The 20,475-nt window shown below is 36.0% G+C and overlaps 2 protein-coding genes across 2 annotated transcripts; both read left to right on the top strand.

Moving 5' to 3' along the window:
• The first annotated feature begins 968 nt into the window (after window positions 1-968).
• On the top strand, window positions 969-4,630 carry LOC121377241 (E3 ubiquitin-protein ligase TRIM56-like). The gene is made up of 2 exons (XM_041505152.1): window positions 969-1,081; window positions 3,694-4,630. The coding sequence occupies exon 2, from the start codon at window positions 3,803-3,805 to the stop codon at window positions 4,457-4,459; it is 657 nt and encodes a 218-aa protein (XP_041361086.1). The 5' UTR covers window positions 969-1,081; window positions 3,694-3,802; the 3' UTR covers window positions 4,460-4,630.
• Window positions 4,631-4,842: 212 nt separating this feature from the next.
• On the top strand, window positions 4,843-13,750 carry LOC121377240. Its single transcript, XM_041505151.1, has 3 exons — window positions 4,843-5,187; window positions 9,272-9,340; window positions 11,914-13,750. Exons 1-3 carry the CDS (start codon window positions 4,917-4,919, stop codon window positions 12,567-12,569), a joined length of 996 nt encoding a protein of 331 aa, XP_041361085.1. The 5' UTR covers window positions 4,843-4,916; the 3' UTR covers window positions 12,570-13,750.
• Window positions 13,751-20,475: the final 6,725 nt, after the last annotated feature.

Genomic DNA, 20,475 nt, shown 5'->3' with positions numbered 1-20,475 from the left:
TGACCCATCCCCACCCCCGCCTTCGCCAATATATAGTAATAAAGAAACCAAGGAATGTTCGCTAGGTTAATTCAATTCAGATTGTTGCATCAATGTAAGCAAACTCGCACATATAATGTGATCCCAGACCGACCGGGCTTCTAGCGAGCACTGTACCACTGGGCTACGTCTGACCCTACACAATTACCCAGCGCTTGAGCATTAGCATGACCCGGGAGGTTATAGGGTTTTTGGCCCCGCTCCAGTCCCCACAACCTTTTTTATTGGTCTATCGCCCCACAATACAATGTGTAGACAATGTGGGAACCCCTCTCCCCCCCCCCCCCCCCCCCCCCCCCCCCCCCCCCCCCCAAAAAAAAAATACTGGTTATTCATTGCATTTGTGGTTCCGGGATCGATCCCCCTCCCTCGCTTAAGCAAATGTTATCTTTTATTCAATAAATTTTCCTGTGAAGCATGACACCCATATACGTATAAACGTGGCTCGCCGCAGGATAGAGCCCCGCCCATGCATACATTCCTGCACACGCGCTTCAGCACATCTACGGGCAGGAAACAAATTAATAGCGTAAAGATTTAGTTTCTTAAAAAACATACTTCACTTGATTCTTGTCACGTTTATCGTCAGGGAAGGTTGCGTTTGTGGGGTAATGTAATGAATAGCGCTAGGTAGCACACGTTGGTGCCCATGTTTATTGTAACACTCGCACCACAATACAAGTTAGAAAGACACTACATTAAATAAACTTTAGTGATTTTCAAAAGTATTCGAGGTCTGTTAATCGCCCACGATGCAATCTGCGAAGATTATAGAATTTAATGCAGCGATTTATATAAAACAAAATACTGAAATATATTATGTTGTGACCTAAATTAGATGTGGAATTGGAACTTACTAGCTTTGGCGGAGTAATATTAACAAAGTAGTTTACATGCACACAACGAGAATGACTGGCCATGTACGGAATATTGGCTAAGCTGTAATCAGAATAAACCATGTCTTAGAGAGAAACGGAAAGCGCTACTACTACTTTAGTAGAGGATAAACTCCACTCACCATGGACGGACTACTGGAAATAAGGTAACTTATTTTTAAAGCTCTAGGTTGTTTATTTTATTTTATTTTAATTTTAGTTATTTGTTTATTTGTATATTTGGTTTGCGTCAATCGAATAGCAACGACATGTCATGTGTGGGACGAGATCACACTCGCTATATTAACAGCCCCAAGAAACAGAAAATCCTGGTTAGTCATTGCATTTAAGGTTCCGGGATCGACCCCCCATCCCCGCTCAAGCTATTTAATACTGTTAATCGATACACATACCTGCTCTTCCCTTTCTACCGGCCTCGGTGGCGTCGTGGCAGGCCATCGGTCTACAGGCTGGTAGGTACTGGGTTCGGATCCCAGTCGAGGCATGGGATTTTTAAATCCAGATACCGACTCCAAAACCCGAGTGAGTGCTCCGCAAGGCTCAATGGGTAGGTGTAAACCACTTGCACCGAACAGTGATCCATAACTGGTTCAACAAAGGCCATGGTTTGTGCTATCCTGCCTGTGGGAAGCGCAAATAAAAGATCCCTTGCTGCTAATTGGAAAGAGTAGCCCATGTAGTGGCGACAGCGGGTTTCCCCTCAAAATCTGTGTGGTCCTTAACCATATGTCTGACGCCATATAACCGTAAATAAAATGAGTTGAGTGCGTCGTTAAATAAAACATTTTTTTCTTTTTTTTTCTTCCCTTTCTATATGTCAAGTGGGGGACGATGGTCGCACTCGCTATATTAACAGCTCTAAGACTACCGGCTCTTCACTCCTTAAACCCTTTCTATATGTCAAGTTGGGACGAGGATCACACTCGCTATATTAACAGCTCTAAGACTACCGGCTCTTCTCTCCTTCAGTAAACCCTTTCTATATGTCAAGTTGGGACGAGGATCACACTCGCTATATTAACAGCTCTAAGACTACCGGCTCTTCACTCCTTAAACCCTTTCTATATGTCAAGTTGGGACGAGGATCACACTCGCTATATTAACAGCTCTAAGACTACCGGCTCTTCACTCCTTAAACCCTTTCTATATGTCAAGTGGGGAACGAGGATCACACTCGCTATATTAACAGCTCTAAGACTACCGGCTCTTCTCTCCTTCAGTAAACCCTTTCTATATGTCAAGTTGGGGACGATGATCATACTCGCTATATTAACAGCTCTAAGACTACCAGCTCTTCACTCCTTAAACCCATTATATATGTGGAGGACAATTAGATGCATTGCAGCCATACTTTCTTAACTGATACACAGTAGAGATGTCGGGACTGAATGGGTACTAGTATTTCTGAAGGTGTGAACATCGGTTATTTGCTGCATCTTATCTCTGTTTTTAAAATACCCCTTTTGTATAACAGTAAACATTTAGTATGGCCGCTTAATACAGGTATTTTAGCGATTTGGGATCCGATTTAGGTGGCCGCTGGCCGCTTAGGGCAAGTGACCGATGATTACAGGTGACCGCTAGGACAGGTTGGACTATTTATCTATCTATCTATCTATTTATCTATAGATATACAGTGAAACCCTCTAAACCGGACATCCATGGGACCAAATAAAATGTCCGGTTTTTAGAGGTGCACAGTTTTCAGGGGTCTGCATTTACGTAACTACCTTCCCATTAAATAGTTCCGCTTATCGTTTATTTTTGCTAATGATCTTTGCAAATTCTGCTTTATAAACCTCTCGCTTCTTGATAATGTCTGCAACTGCTGAATTTCCAATACTAAAGTTTTCACCCAGAAATCGTAACGTTGGTTTACGTTTAATTTCGAAACTTTTAATTATTTAAAGCTTATAATCGTGTGATAGTTCAACACGGCGACGTTTAGCTGGTCTTTTTGTCATGTTGAAAATCGATATGAAAATAAAATGTTACTAACATCTGTTCGACCATGTAAAGCCAACGTTACTTTTGTTTACTCTTTATTTGGCTAAATAAATGTTTTTAAAAGAGCAACAAAACACGATAGGAAGACCGTGAATTAAATTCATTGTTATTTTTGTCGATCTTTGAAGCAAATCATGTTACACGTTTGTGAAGGAATAGATAGACCGTAAATCACCATCATGACTTGAAACATGTAACCCAAACCCGAACTCGGCTTATCGTAAACAACCCAGTGCTTGTGTAAATTAAATATCTACGCTGGCGATGGGTTTTTTGTTAATGTTTATTGACATTTTGCCAACCTAATAGCGAACCCGAGCATGTGCACATTATGTGTTCGCAGACAGGTAATCCGGCTGGAGTAACATTAAGAGCAATTAATGGCGCCACATTGACTGGCAGCGGTTTGGTCATTCGGTTTTCATGTGGACGATTTACACTAAATTGACACATTGGGACCGAATTGTTTGTCCGGTGTTCAGTTTAGAGGGGTTTCCGGTTTAGAGGGATACAATTTAGTGCTAAAAGTGGCGTAAATCACGGGACCGTGGAAAACGTCCTGTTTTGAGGGGATTCCGGTTTAGAGGGGGTCCGGTGCCCTCAACACCGGACCCCCTCTAAACCGGAATCCCCTCACTGTATACTGTATATTGTGTGTATGCTCGCGCGCGTGTGTATTCTCATTAATATTGTTCTTATTTAAATCTATGAAAATAGTCATTAATTACTGAATGTCTTCTCGAACTTTTAGATTATGACGGAGGAGCTGGGAATGTTACACATCCAAGCAACCAAGCAAGGTTCACTTCTCATTGTTTCATGCTGTAGTTGAAGCAAGGTGTTGATATATTCATTGCACAATGGCTGAAAGCTCACATGTCCCTATTCTGGAAATAAAGGATGAATTCGTAACATGCGAGATTTGCCTGGATTATTTCAACGATGGAGAGAAATGTCCGCGCATTCTCCCGTGTCACCACTCGTTTTGTTGTCAGTGTTTAGTGTCACTCTGGAAGAAACCACAAGGAGTGACGTGTCCGAACTGTCGACATGTGTGGCCTGTACGCAATTCCATCGAGGCGACATTTCAACAAAACAAGGTACTGAGCAATTTAGTTGAATACATTGCATTGAAAAACAAAAGAGGCGAGATAAAATGTCACGACTGCCCCAATGAATCCACAGCAACGTCTCGCTGTATTGACTGCCAGGAGTACATGTGTAACGTATGTGCATCCTGCCACAACAAATTCACAATTTCAAAACACCACAAGACGGTTCTCATAAAAGAACTGGTGAACATGGCTCAAGATGAGTACTTCCTGCAGAAAGAGATGTGTACAAATCACGAGAATTCTAAGTTGGAGATTTTTTGCAAGGCTTGCTCAACAGCCGTGTGTCCCACCTGTGTTCTTGTCTCCCATAGAGACCACGAGATTTGTAATCTGAAAGATGTTTATAATGAGAAAAAAGAATTAATCAAGATTAGGTTTGAAAGATTTACAGATATCAGGTGAGAAATGCAAGACACATTTGGAAAGCTTAGCAGTAAATAACCAAACATAAATGTCACAGAACAAAATATTTTGAGCGACATCGATGAAAAGAGTAACAGAATCATTGCCAAAGTTAAGGAAATCGCAACACACTTAAAAGAAGATGTTACATCAAAGGTTTCCCAACAAAAAGCCCAGATGAGCGAGCTAATGGAATCAATTGCACAGTCGCAAGGCGTCACGGCAGAGCGTATTCTACATTGTCAACAGGCTTTGCAGTTTTTACGACAGGTGGAATTCATTGAACTGTCTCAGGTTCTTGAAAACGAAATGAAGACTCTGATAAAAACACCAAAACTACCTGAACTGAAGATGGAGGAAAATCAACACTGATCTAACAATATTTGAACAGACTGATAAACTCTTACAAACAGCAATCCTGGATGACAAGTTAGAACTAAGGCCATGCATTGAGTTGATGGACGCAACCACAGGGGAAAACTCAACCGTCTTAAAAGTCACTTTGCTTTCAACAGAAGATAAAAAACAAAACAACCCAACTGTGATACAGGCAGCCATCCAACCTCTTGAGGAAAAACAACAACATGAACATAAATTGAAGAGTGTTGCATCTATTAATGGAAGACTCCAGTACACGCCAAACACTGTGGGTATTCACAAAACGTCTATCAGTATCGATGGCCGTCAACTGTATGATGACAGATTTGTCTTTCACAGCAGAAAACAGGGTAAATATTATTGATTTCATTATCAAAAGTGCTTATCAACCGATGCACTGAATATTATTTGTTAAAAGAGATATACTGTCCATATATGTAAAAAGTATTGAATCTTTCGTGGTTTCTGTACTCAATCTTCTAGTAGAGTTCACATCTAAAATTCCATACAATTCTATTTAAATGGGCAGATGTCTTTGAAAACAAGGCTATTAGTTTAACACACGTTATATTTTTGGTGGAAATCAATAAAAAAAAATTTCTCTTGCAGGATTTACTATGAACTATTCTGACATGAAATATTTCCTGCTTAAACCATAATATGGACATACTAAAAGAAAATTATGTTCATCTTCCACTTGACTGAGATTACACTTCATACAGATAGTTTCATTTCTTTCTATTACAGGATTATATCTGCTTTTCTGTACTCATAAGTTATGTGGCAAACACCTAAATTTAGAAAACATTCTCAAGAGATCCTTATATTGTGACAAATATAATATATGCTTTTCTGTTTTTAAAATAGATTTACAAGAAGAATATGCCTTTAAAAATGAGAAGAATTAATTTTAGCATGCCAGTGTTGAAAATGAATGTCTTTACATCTCTGTACAAAGCTGGACATACATAACTTGATACTGCCATATTCTTAAGCAATCCAAACACAGCAACATTCTGTTTGAAACAACAGTGTTTTTATATGTGATACCCAATTAATTTTGCCAGTTTCATCATGACATTTCAACATATCATAACAAGCTTTGGGATATCTGGATGAATCCACATGTAACTATTTACACCAATATTTTATACAACGACTAAAGTATACAATTTCACACACAAATGATCTCTACCTATTTCCCCAAGTACAACATTTGATGATACTCTCGTTGAAACTCCTAAATACCTTTTTAAAAATTACTTTGTTCTTATTTGATCGATTCTCAACAAATCCCCATATTTCAGAACCATACAGTAAAATAATTTAGTATCAAATGTATTCTGGACAATACTATATGATAATGTAGGGTATCTTTTAAATAAAGTAAAAATAGTCTCCTGAATAGATAGTCTCGCAAGTAAAAATATTCTCTTGAATAGATAGTCTCGCAAGCCTTAGACTATTTCAAACGAGAAGAGAATGTTATACCATAATACTTACAATATGACACAGTTGTTAACTGAATGCCCTTATAAAACCACTTCTCATTTCGTCTTAAGTACCCACGATTTGTAAATACAATTATATTAGATTTATCAACATTAACTTCTTATCCACATTTTACACAAAACTTATTTAGGTCTCACTACACAGATGTCATCTGCCATTGAAACGCATGTTAAATTGACCAACTTCAAATGAGGATTGCCAATAGAACGGGTTCTCATTGGCACTAACAACATACACCATTGCAAATATACATTGTATAAGCATTTATTTTCACTCCAAAATTGAGAACATTTCCGTCTCAGTTTTTTGCTATATGACCTCATCTGGCTGAAGTACCGGTCCGAACAGGGTGATTCATTAAACGATTCACTCCATCTGTCTCCTGCGCTATATAGCCATATCCCAAAGGCCAGTGCACAATATTACATAACAACATGGACAAAATACAGCCAGAAGGCTTACCATTAAAATACATATTGTTTTCATTCTTCACCATTTCCTAGAAGTGAATATGTGAACCATAACGTGTGTCACAATTAGGATCTATAGTGGATGAATGATGAACTCTCACCCGGAAGTGATCTGTGTAGTGAGACCTTAGCACATCAAACTTTTTTTTTTTCAAACCTATTACTGTGTCATCAATAAGTACACCATCATCAACAAAAAGAAGCATTGGTATATCTTTAATATTTTCATACACCAAATTCCTCTAAAATTATTATTATTCATCTCATTTATAAATTCATTAATAAAAATTATAAACAAAACTAGACATAACATAAACCCTTGACGGACACCACTAGATGTTGTAAAGGGATATATCCTAACATTCTTTACTCTAACACAAGCTTTTACCTTTTCATACATCTTTTAAAATGTTAAATGGTTTACCTCGAATACCCCTCAATACAACATATACAGCAACTTATTTCCTATCTATCAGTCAATGGCTTTGCGAAGATCAATAAAAGCAACATGAAATCGATGTCCACGTTTTCTAACGTATTTTTGGCACACCACCTGAAGTGATCTGTTGTAGAAACCTGCCGGTGCTTCATGGATACTATGATTAAATTCAAGCCAAGTCCTAACCCTAGTTTGCAAATTAGAAGTAAATATATTTCCAATAATATTTAATAGTGGCATACTTCTACAATTATTTGGATCTGTAATATCTTCGATCTTAAACAATAGAATAATTAATCCCACATTCCAAGAATCTGGGAACGTATCACTATTTAAAACAATATTAAATAACATCTTTATATATGAAATAATAAATAATGCATTCTTAAAATTCTCGGATGGCACAACATATAAAACTGCGCTTTTACCTATCTTTAGTGATTTTATAGCACTTCTTACTTCTTCATCAATAATAGCATCAAAGTAGAATTAAATGTAAATCATTTACCTCATAATCAAAAGTTAAACCATGAAAAACACTAGGATTAAGCAAGGTTTTGAAATTGAATCATACTACTCTAGATTTTGCAAAATAATAGCGACTTTTCCTTTTCCCAGAATGTTTGACCATCCTTTTCTTTAACAGCAGAATAAGCAGTACTTATAATACTGTGGTTATACAATATTTTATTATCGTTACATGATTTACGAAAACATCTCTTAGAATTATTATAAGCTGTCACATTTGTATTAATTAGGCACTTCCTAAGCATATTTAATAAGCAATATTTATTTTGTTTAGTTTCACAACAATCTCTATCATACCAAACAGGCTGTCCTAAATTATGTTCCTTTATAATAATGGAAAAATCTATGTTTCATATGATCTCCAGCAACACACACTAAATCAGTTAATGAATCAGTGGCAACATTGACATCTATTTGTACTAAGTGATCACATGAATCAAAGACAACCGGTGCCCTATCCAAGTGAAGCTCTAATTGAATGTTTTAAAAACTATCATCAGACCACTTATATCTTAACTACTGGTTCTGTAACTACCACTTCTGGAACAATACACTTACTATGACCAGTTTCTGTAAATGTTAAAACACGGGAACCTGGGAGATGATCAGACTCCGTTCTAGAATGAACTACATATCATTTACTAAATTCAGTATAGAGAAGACACAATAAAATAATCAACCAGACCTGTTCCGTTATTGCTAATACATGTAAATGAACCATGTGTATCTCCAGGTTTCCTGCCATTTACAACACATCCCATACGCCTTGCACATTTCTAGTAGAGTTAAACTAAACTTATTAACAGTTAAAACTTGTGAGAATCTAGGTTCACAAAATGTGTCTATTGTATACATGTTTCCAAGATTTAACAGGTCTATCTCATCTTCATGTTTCACGATATAATCTTCATTTAAACAAATACAAGCATTAAAGTCCCCTGTTAAGGTTATGCCAATGTGAAAGTCATTTTCTGTTCTAATACAAGATAGTTGTGCTTCAAGGTCATCCATCCCATTACTATCTTGACTCTCACACATTGGATACATTTTTTTAGCGAAATATATACACATCCTAAAATAAAAGATATATTGTTTACAGATGGGGGACAGAAACAAAAACAAAAACCAAAACAAAAAACACACACACACAATTATCCCATTCTTCGTATATCCTAACAAAATATTTGGCTAATTCATGTTTAATAAACACAGCAACACCTCCAGAGTACCTTTCATAAGAAGCTTATTATCTATGAAAACATTATTTTATATGAAAAAATTATAATACCTATAGCATTGTGAATGCATGATTTGGGATGTTTTTTTCCCCAATGGCATTTGCCTTGAGTATAACTGAGTGTAACTTAATAGATAACGATTTATGTATACATCTCAGCACTAGTTATATGTTGTATTTGTGGGTTTTTTGTTGTTTTGCACTTGATAAAAGCTGTTCAATAACACCTTTTTTAAATTTTGTTTTAGATGAAGAACTAATGAGAAAAATTCTTGTAGGAATTGATGGTAAACCTGGAGAATACAGAGATGTATTGTGTATGTAAACTTTAATGCATAGTTTATATTAAGTTTTAATCGTATTATTGTCCATAATGGATAAGACGAAAATCGAGTTACAAATTATATTTTGCAAAATATTAATGTAACTTTTCTGTCTTTTGTGCTATCATGTTTTCCTCTTTAGATATCTACCGGCCTCGGTGGCGTCGTGGCAGGCCATCGGTCTACAGGCTGGTAGGTATTAGGTTCGGATCCCAGTCGAGGCATGGGATTTTTAATCCAGATACCGACTCCAAACCCTGAATGAGTGCTCCGCAAGGCTTAATGGGTAGGTGTAAACCACTTACACCGACCAGTGATCCATAACTGGTTCAACAAAGGCCATGGTTTGTGCTATCCTGCCTGTGGGAAGCGCAAATAAAAGATCCCTTGCTGCCTGTCGTAAAAGAGTAGCCTATGTGGCGACAGCGGGTTTCCTCTATAAAACAGTGTCAGAATGACCATATGTTTAACGTCCAATAGCCGATGATAAGATAAAAAAATCAATGTGCACTAGCGGCGACGTTAAATAAAACCAACTTTACTTTTTTACTTTAGATATCTGTATCTCTCTCTCTCTCTCTCTCTCTCTCTCTCTCTCTCTCTCTCTCTCTCTCTCTCTCTCTCTCTCTCTCTCTCTCTCTCTCTCTCTCTCTGTATGTGTGCGTGTGTGTGTGAGCACCACGTCTACCTCATGCTGGCTACGCCATTGCCAACACAATGTTAATTTAATTCGATACGAACCTTAAGGCCATATTAAATGCAACATACAAGAAAACTGGTGTTCTAAATAAACTGGCACATAGGTGGATACGCGCACAGTGAAGTTAGATATCAGAGCTTTGTAAAGTGTTGTTTTTTAGTTAAGTGCCGAACTGCAATACATATTTTCAGTTTGATGCAAAAGTTATCCATAGTTACGTTACCGTTGACTGCGTAGTTCAAAACTAAGTGATAATTTACGTCCTGAATTCTTCTACATGCAACGCGGACCACCTTATGGAAGAATAGTAAAAAAAATTAAAAAATTGATAATAATAATAATTTTAAAAAATGAATTGACAACCAAATATGTTTTTCATCAGGTGTTGATTTGAAATGAGATGCATTAACAAACTACAGAAACAATTATTTTAAGCTTGTGTGTGGAGGACATTTAGTTTTATTATGTTGAAGTATGGTATTTGCAGTTATATCTTATGTTAGTAACGTTTCAGAGTGATTGTTTAGAAGGGTAACTCTAGTAACGTATACATGTATATCATTTAAATATTTTTATGATACGCACCGTTTTAAACGTTTGCGAATATAATATGATTGCAGGATGAAGAAGGAAGGAAATGTTTTAAACGACGCACGCACCACGTTTTATTTACGTTTTATATGACGTCAGTCTTATGGTTAAGGACCACACAGATATTAAGATTGTAGGATGAAGTATGTCCCCTGTAAAACTAGTGAAATTAAACCGAATGTTTCAATGTTGTAAAGGGGTGAATAGTTTGAATGTTTGAATGAAAACCATTTTATATCTGTATTTCTGTTGTCGGTGTTCTTGCCAGTAACGAGTAACGTATGTTCCGGCGGTCTGTGTGTCTGTGTGTGTGTGTGTGTGGGGGGGGGGGGGGGGGGTGTACGTAGCCCAGTCGGTTTCAGATCGATCCCCGTATATGGGCCCATTGGCCTATTTTATGCTCCAGCCAGTGCACCACGACTGGTACATCAAAGGCCGTGGTATGTGCTATTCTGTCTATGGGATGGTGCATATAAATATCTGATGCTAATCAAAAAGAGTAGCCCATGAAGTGGCGCCAGCGGGTTTCCTCCCTCAATATCTGTGTGGTCCTTAACCATATGTCCGACGCCATATAACCGTCAATAAAAATGTGTTGAGTGCGTCTTTAAATAAACCGTTTTTTTCCGTCCTTCCTTGCGGCGGTCGGGAGATGGTAAGCACTCAATTAACTATGGTTTCCTTGACAATAATGTGGTTCCTGTTACTGTAACACTTCTGTTTAGGTTCTCATTCCAGCTAGTGCACCACGACTGGTATACCAAAGGTCGTGGTATGTACTATTATATATGTGGGATGGTGCATATACAAGATCTCTTCCTACTAATGAACAAATGTAGCACGTTTCCTCTCTAAGGCTATATGTAAAAACATTACCAAATGTTTGACATCCAATAGATGATAATTAAAAAATTAATGTAATCTAGTGGTGTTGTTCAACAAAATAAACTCTTAACTTCCTTTGTTTAGTATGACTCGTTTTTAACTATATAAAGGATACTGCTGAATTAGGCTTATTGGTTTGTTTGTTTGTTTGTTTTTTGTTTTTTGTTTTATTTTAAACTAATTAATACTGGCAGCTAGAGCGTATACATTTCATGATTAGTGTTTTTAGTCTGTGTATTCTTGTTTCCTTGCAGAACTGACAATATATTTTACAGTATCATACTTAGTGTTCCAAATGTGTGTATTCTTCTTTTTCTTGCAGTGTCGACAGTAGAATGTAGGGTTTCATGCTTAGTGTTCCTTGTCTGTGTATTCTTGTGTTTTCTTGCAGTGTCGACAGTAGAGTTTGAAGAAAATAGGAGAAACAGAAAATATTGCAAAATATCGGAAAGTGGTTTACTGACCAACAAATATTCACCCAATTCTGGAGAACTTCCTCCAGACAGTCTGAAATGTTTCAAAGGTATTACAGCCAGATCTCCTCTATCTGGACTCGGGTGTTCCTTCTGGGTGACGAGACTGGATTGTAAGGCGCTGCCCTCAGCAGAATTAAATAAGGTGGCAGCTCAAGTTGGTCTCTGTCTACAGGAGCATTGTGATGACGAGATCCAGATTGCACGCAACAAACACTCGTGGTGTGTTAGTGTGGACAGCTGTAAAACCCACCACAGTTTGTGTTTAAAGGTGTACTCAAGTAAAAGGCGCGTGTGTGACCATCCTTTGACGGTGTTTAAACCAAACACAAAGCTAAACATCACATTGGGGCTGTTACTTGATACCGACAACTCAACTCTCCATGTTATCAACGTTACCACCAACTCACTGGTTCACTCGATACCAAACATCGAAACATCACAACCACTGATGCCAGTGTTTGGTGTATACGGTCCAAATATGTTTCAAGTCCAAATGAGTGTACCATCTTCCATGGATTTATCAGTGGATCCTACTTTGCTAGAGTTACTCTCAGGTTTGGTTCAGACATAGTTGTCTCCCTTATTAAGTCGGCCATGCAGCTACTCATTCTGAACGGATATCTCTGAATAAAACTAACGTCGTTAACCAGACAAGACTACCAATAGCATCAAGTCATCTTGTCCAACATAATATAATAATAATAATAATAATAATAATAATAATAATAAAACAGTTATGGTGACCCATAACACATCTGTCTCAGTGGTTGCGTTGTACAGAAGAAGAGTGATATGATTTACACTGCGGTCATTTTACTAACAAAACTCTTAACGTGTGAGGGGAGCTCATTAACGGGGGAATGTGAAAATAGGTGTGAGGCATCTCAGTTAGTGATGCCTGGAGGGAACTGCTTCCCAGAGCATCTCTGATTCGCGACTCTCTGAATCATATTTGCATAACACCCAATAGTCCAAATTAGTTTTTTCACGTTAGGTCTGTTAAGGATTATTAAAAGTCATATATATGTCTGTCATCCATCAAATCTTTCTTCCACCATTCCAGCCAACTTTCCAGTACGTTTCCTGACCATGGTTGAAGTAAAGGATTATTTTGATACAGGAATCCCACTGTCATCACATACACTGCTCTTATTATCACAAGTAGCCCACTGTCATCACATAAGCTGTACTTATTGTTATAAGCAACTCAACTCACAAACTGAACTTAGTACCATAGGAAACCCACTATCACCATATACACTGCACTTACTACCATAAATAACCCACTGTCACCACATAGCTGCATTACTACTACATAAAACCCCTTTTTCCCCACATTAAGTTATGACGTCGCTTCACAAAATGGCGTCATGCGTTATGCACTTGAAATCATTATGACACAGGTGGGTCATACTGGTTATATTTCCCTGAATATCTTAAACTATATGGATAATAATCTGGACTTCCTACCATAAGAGACTCACAGTCACTACATAACCTGGACTTACTATTTTAACAAAAAAAAAAAGCGTTTTACACACTACCTGTAGTTACTATCATAACAAATCCATTGTCACCACACAGCTGCACTTCCTATCATAAGAACGCATTTTCACCAATAAAGCTGCAGTTATTAATATAAGAAACCCATTCTTACCACACAAACAACTCGCTATTATAAAAATACCTCGGCACTTACTATCATAAGGAACTCAATGTCGCCACATAGTATGTACTTTCTACCATATGAAACTCGCTTGTTGGAGAGGGGGTTGTTAGGTACGTGTACATTCCGTACCTTTTATTTCATCCAGAGAGTGAACTGGCGCTGATATACGAACCCACAATATAAACGTCTTAAACCCGATGTGTGCATGTTTGTTCATCTTTTGATTTATTTGTTCTTTTCGGGTTGGTTTTTTTTCTTTTGTCGTTGTTGTTTTGTTTTTGTTTGTTTTCTTTTTTTTCCCTTTTTTTTAAGATTGGTGTTTTGTACGAGTTAAATTCTGTCAATCGCTTGTCCCAAACGTTCGCTGGACAGGTCTTTGTGTTAGACAGTGATCCAAATAGTTTGCAAACGTTAGCGAAATATAGATGGCTGAACGTGGGCAGATCAAGTAGATATTTGCAGAAATGATATGTTATCCTTTGTCTAGTGCAAAAGATGAAATTAACACATTTAGTCAGCAAAAATAACAAATTTTAATTCAAACAAAACAATAACTAAAAGACCAAATTATCTATTACAAATTAGGAGTTAGGTTGTTTTAAAACAGATTGTCACAAGTCAACTATAGTATTGTGTAAATAGTCATTATGTTAGGAGTATTGTATATGTATCGAGCTGTGTACTGTATTGGTATAGTGTATGTAGTTAAAGCAGTGTAGTATAACAAGCTAGAAGTAGCTCAGCTTATAATCATTGACAGACGTGTACAAAGAATGGACATGAAATAGTGTGTTGTGCATGCGTTGTGAGGTTGAAAGCAAGGAAGGAAGGAAGGAAATATTTTAGTTAACGACACACTCAACACATTTTATTTACAGATATATGACGTCAGACATGTCGTTAAGGAACACACAGATATTAAGACGAAACATGCTGTCGCCACTTCATGGGCTACTCTTTTCGATTAGCAACAAGGGATCTTTTATATTCACCATCCCACAGACAGGAGAGTACATACCACGGACTTTGTTACACCAGTTGTGGAGCACTGGCAGGAACGAGAAATAGCCCAACTGGTCCACCGACGGGGATCGATCCTAGACCGACCGCGCATCAAACGAACGCGTTCACCACTGGGCTGCGTCCCGCCCCGGAGAGTTTGAAAGTGAATCGTTTTGATGTACCAAACGTAGTTAACTTATTAATTCTAAACTGTGTCCATTCTCAAATGGTTATTTCACTTTTCCAGTTGTTCCTAACCTATTACTACATATTTTACTAATTAGTATAGACGCAATGCCACGTTACATGCATATGTACCCGTTTGTCTAATGTTGCTGTTTTTTCGTAATTATGGAAATTTATTATGTCAAATTATTTTTATGCCTATAGGCAATAGCCTTGGCAAATAAATAAATTGAAGTGAACTGGATTGAAAATGTACCGGCTAGAGTTACAGAAACTTCCGTCAACAATTTTCTCCCGATTAGGACTATGTTGGACTTTAAAACTTTTGGCCTCTATTCAAAGTTATTTTTTGTTTATTTTTTTGGCAGCCCGTCTAAGTTTTTAGAAGTGACTTCTTTATTTTCCGATGAGCAGTCAATTTGACAATTTTATTTTTGGCTCCTAGTTTTCGATCCAGACATCGCAGGTTCTATTTGTGGGTTTTCCACTAAATGTTTATTTTGTCCACGTCAAATTCACTTCACTTCTTGAGGGAATAGTCATGTTAAACGAGTACCAGAAACCCGATGTAGGCTACTAAAGTAGTCTCGGAAATAGAATAAAACTGATTTTCGTCGATTATTTCTTTCATATTAAACTGACCTACCTAATTTAGAATTTACTTGTTTGAGCTCTCATTGATGTACAAGGTGGTGTTTACTATTAAAATTAAAAGAAAGATATCAGTAAACAGGTGAAATGTGCACTTTATTGCAATGGACTATAACAAATTTTGATCGACATGTGTCAGTTTCATTTTTCCTTAAACAAACTGTTAAGTTAAAACTGCAGGTTAACTGAGTAGTTTGAATTGCAGCATAAATTATTAATTATGACCAACATATTTAGTGAATATAAATTCAATATAAGTACATTAGAAATTTACACAGTCTTGCAACCACTTAAAGGTGCTATATCATAGTTAAATGTGAGCATCTGTTTGTGATAAAGATTCTCTAATAAAAATATATTTTCTACTAGTAAAAATTATTTTGTTAGAATCATTTATGGGCATGTAGTTGAAGGTGTAGTCTTTAAATTTTAAAGCAAAATTTAATTTAAAAAACAAACATAACATATTTGCAATAGCTGTCATTATGCAACTTGGAGATCGCACCTTTAATGCATAGCACATCTAATATTGGTAAAATAGAGCACACACTCAGAATGGTTCTTGACAGTTTTGCTCAAAAGTTACTTAGAAATGTCTACAAATATTTTGTTTTGGAGAGGAATAGGGGTAAACCGTCATAAGAGACGGTCCCTCGCATATTGTAACAACAATGAAATTGATACGTCGATCAAAATTGATTATAGTCTGTTCCAATAAAGTGCACAAATCAACTGTTAACCGACATCTTTCTTTTAATTTCAAGAGTAAACACCTCCTTGTACATCAATGAGAGCCCAAACAAGTAAATGTTAAATTAGGTAAGGTGTCAGTATTTACTTGTCAGTTTAATATGAAAGACATAATCGACCATTTTTATTCTATTTCTGACACTACTTTAGTCTCTTCTAAGATTTATTTGGCGGAGAGAGTTGTAAAGTGTTTTAGTGTAACAGAGTACAATGTGTGTATAGAAATATTGTAATGTATTTCTCCCTATTTACTCTGGGTTCGAGACAAGCGTGGCAAGACTGTTTCATTATATTGGATTAGTGTTGTAGTTTTGTACAGTGTTGTATAATTGCAGCCAAAGGGACAATCCTGAGTTTGCTGCCATTGTTAAGATGTTACGGACTACCACACGTTTCAAGGACAACAAATGTGAATTAAATACATTTTCCTGCATAAAATATCAGTGTCTGTATATTTAAATATGTTTCTGATCGTCCCAGTATTGTACTAGCTGAAACTTCATTTCGTTTCCCAATATATATATTTGTTTCGTACGTATGAATTTGTTGGAAGACCAAATCCAGTTTGGGCTACATACAAATAATAGGACAAGAAACACTGAATATACAGACACCTATATTCTAAAGAAGAAACAATATTTAATATGTAATTTTAAACGTTAAACTATTTTATATTAGTCGGAATACATCTTTCAATGGCAACTCAGGACTGTCCTTTTAATAGTTGTGTGTAATGTTATTGTAAAACGAATGTGTTAAATTAATTGTAGTTATGGCAATTAAGGAAAACGAGCATAATATAGTATGTTGTATTTCAGTGGTTGGTTGAAGTAGCGGTTGATAAGAACGATGATGAACGCACATGGTGAAGAGTGCTGACGGTGTTGACGTGAAGTAAATGGTTTTTGAGTTCGTGTTTTGTTTCTTTAGGATACAAATTTCGTGACATACATATCAAATGAAACATCTTTCCCCAAATATTACGCCTGGTATCGAATTTCATACAGAGTGGTACCTAGTCTCCTGCTCATTATTCATCGAAGAGATTCTACTGTCACATATAATGTTAACAATTAACCGGTTATTTACAGTGGCAATCTTCGGATCCGCCGAATGTTTTTATTATTATTATTATTATTATTATTATTATTATTGCCACCTCAGATAAAACCAAGTACCAGACGGTATCAATGTAATAACTGTTCAGGTAATTAAAGCTACAGGTTTGACACGGTATATGTCATAGCACACCCACCGATCAAGCTGTAGTCACATCTACTCCTTGAACTCTGACCTGCAATTTACGTCATTTAGTACAATGCAACCTTAATGGGATTATGAGGCAAGGCTTTTGGACTGGTATGTATAGTCCACGATATTTAATATACATTTTTGCTTTTTTATCCAAAAGTATATTGCTATATTCATTTAAAGCCGCACGCCCTAGTTCCATCCAGCGAAAATAAATTATAATTTGGTTAATCTACAAACCTGTAACACACTTAGATCACGTTTTTATCAAATGGAGTGAAAATGCAGGTTTTATATCGATAAATACCATGGGAATCCCCATGTCCCAATTGCTTGAAATAATTTTGAAAGTTAGTATTCTGATGTCACCGGTAGATGTCGCTCGAAGCACAACAATGCCTACGTCACGACAAATTTCACAGAGTGCGCACAGACTTGGGGTGCGTTCTTTTCACCTCTCCTGGACATGTTCCAACTGTTCTGTCCTGGTTGTATCCCCTCTCCAGATATCGTAAGACTTAGCAAAATTATTGGTTTTAATGGTTTGTAACGTTTTGTATTGAGACACTTACTTGTCTGAACTTTATTGTTACTGAAAATATTCACGAACTGTGAAGAAAAATCTCACAAATGAACAACAAGCAAACGACAACAAATCGGATGTTGATTGCGCGAACCGTGCACGAGAAAACAAACCGAACCAAAATGATAACGGTCACGTGGTATACCAACGTCTGTGACATTGAAATGGGAATATCCCCTCTAAAAATAGATTAGACCTTGTCTGCTCAACGTTTTTTTCTCAGAGACCCGTGGCATTTTATGAAATACGAAAAATGCATTTTGTGGTATTACAAACACCAGGATTACCAGGATTACCAAAAAACACTTCAGGTGAATGGAAATGTATATTCTAAATAATAAACGGTAAGTAAAGTGCAATTTTCCTAACAAGTTAAAAATACATCTCCATAATAAAAAGACTAATAACCACTATAACAGTATTAGGTCTATACATGTGTGTACATATTTCAAACATATTCTTGAAAAGAACAAATCATGGCTTGTCTAAAAATAATAACCCTTAACTGTCAGGGGCTCGGAGACAAGGAAAAGAGAAGAGATATATTACATTACCTAAAAGGCAAAGCATTTAGCATTTACTGTTTACAAGACACACACTTGACATTAGAATTAGAACCATACATAGAGGCACAGTGGGGGTATAAATGCATATTTAGTTCTTATACTGGAAACGCACGAAGAGTAACTATAATGTTCAATAACAACTTTGAATATAAAATACATAATATAAAAAAAGATAACTTAGGAAACTATATTGTAATCGATATAACAATAGAGGGAGAGAGAATTACTTTGGTGAACATATATGGACCGAATGCAGATAACGATATTTTCTATCAATATATTTTAGACTGTATTGAAGAATTCCAAAATGAAAAATATATACTTTGTGGAGATTTCAATTTAGTGTTAAATCAGGATCTCGATACCAAAAACTATAAACACATAAACCATCCAAAATGTCGAATTTTTTTTAACGAAAACATGGAAACATTTGATTTAATAGATCCTTTCAGAGAATTATACCCTATCTCCGAAAATACACATGGAAGAAAAAAACTCCATTAAAACAAGCTAGATTAGATTTTTTCTTAATATCTAATAACCTGATGTCTATGGTGGAAAAGGTTATAATCGAAAATAGCTATCGTTCAGACCATTCAGGAGTAGTTTTAAATATAAAAATGAGTCATATAGAAAAAGGCAAAGGCTTGTGGAAATTCAATAACTCTTTGCTACGTGATAAAGAATATGTTAACTTAGTCAAGGAAACTATTACTAAAATAACACGGCAATATGCTTTACCAGTTTATGATTTAGATAATATCGATGCAATACCGAAAGATGAAATACATTTTTCAATAAATAGTCAACTCTTTCTAGAAACATTACTCATGGAAATAAGAGGGAAAAGTATATATGTTTCCGTGTATAAGAAAAAATTAAACACCGAATTAGAACAAACTATATGTGATGAAATAAAAGCTTTAGAGGAAAACGAACATGTAGTTGACTGGAAAAGAATCGAAAGCAAAAAGTCTGAATTATTAGAATTACAATTGATAGAAGAAGGCGAAAAACCAACTAAGTATTTTTGCAATTTAGAATCTCGTAATTATTTCAGTAAATTAATATCAAAAATTCAGTTAGATAATGGAACAGAAATTAAGGATCAGAAGCAAATTTTAAAAGAAACAAAGAAATTTTACCAAAATCTTTATTCCGCACCATCGTGGCAAAATGATGATGATTTTATTAAAAAATTAGTTTTAATAAATTAACTGATAAAGAAGCTGAAGAATTAGAGGGTGAAATAAAATATACGGAGGTATTAACATTTCTTAAAGCTATAAAAAATGACAAGAGCCCGGGGTCTGATGGATTTACGGCTGAATTCTTTAAAATGTTTTGGATGGATTTAGGACACTATATAATTAGATCTATCAACTATAGTTACACTATTAAAGAAATGTCTCATGTACAAAAGCTAGGTATTATAACATGTATCCCAAAACATAATAAATCAAAAGAGTTCTTAAAAAATTGGCGACCTTTAACCCTTTTAAACTGTACTTATAAAATGGCGTCAGGATGTATCGTGAATAGAATTAAAACCGTTTTGGATAAATTAATAGACAAAGACCAAACTGGTTTCGTTAAAGGAAGATACATTGGGGAAAATATTAGATTAATCTATGACATTATGTTATACACAGAAGAACATGATATTCCTGGATTACTGCTACTAATTGATTTTGAAAAAGCATTCAATTCTTTATCTTGGTCGTTTATATATAAAGTGTTAGATATATTTAACTTTAAAACATCCATTAAAAACTGGATAAAACGTTTTACAATAATTCTTTATCTAGTGTAATACAGA

This window comes from Gigantopelta aegis, chromosome 7, assembly GCF_016097555.1.
Source record: "Gigantopelta aegis isolate Gae_Host chromosome 7, Gae_host_genome, whole genome shotgun sequence".
In the NCBI taxonomy this organism is placed as follows: Eukaryota; Metazoa; Mollusca; class Gastropoda; order Neomphalida; family Peltospiridae; genus Gigantopelta; species Gigantopelta aegis.
This window is presented reverse-complemented; position numbering and strand designations above follow the sequence as displayed.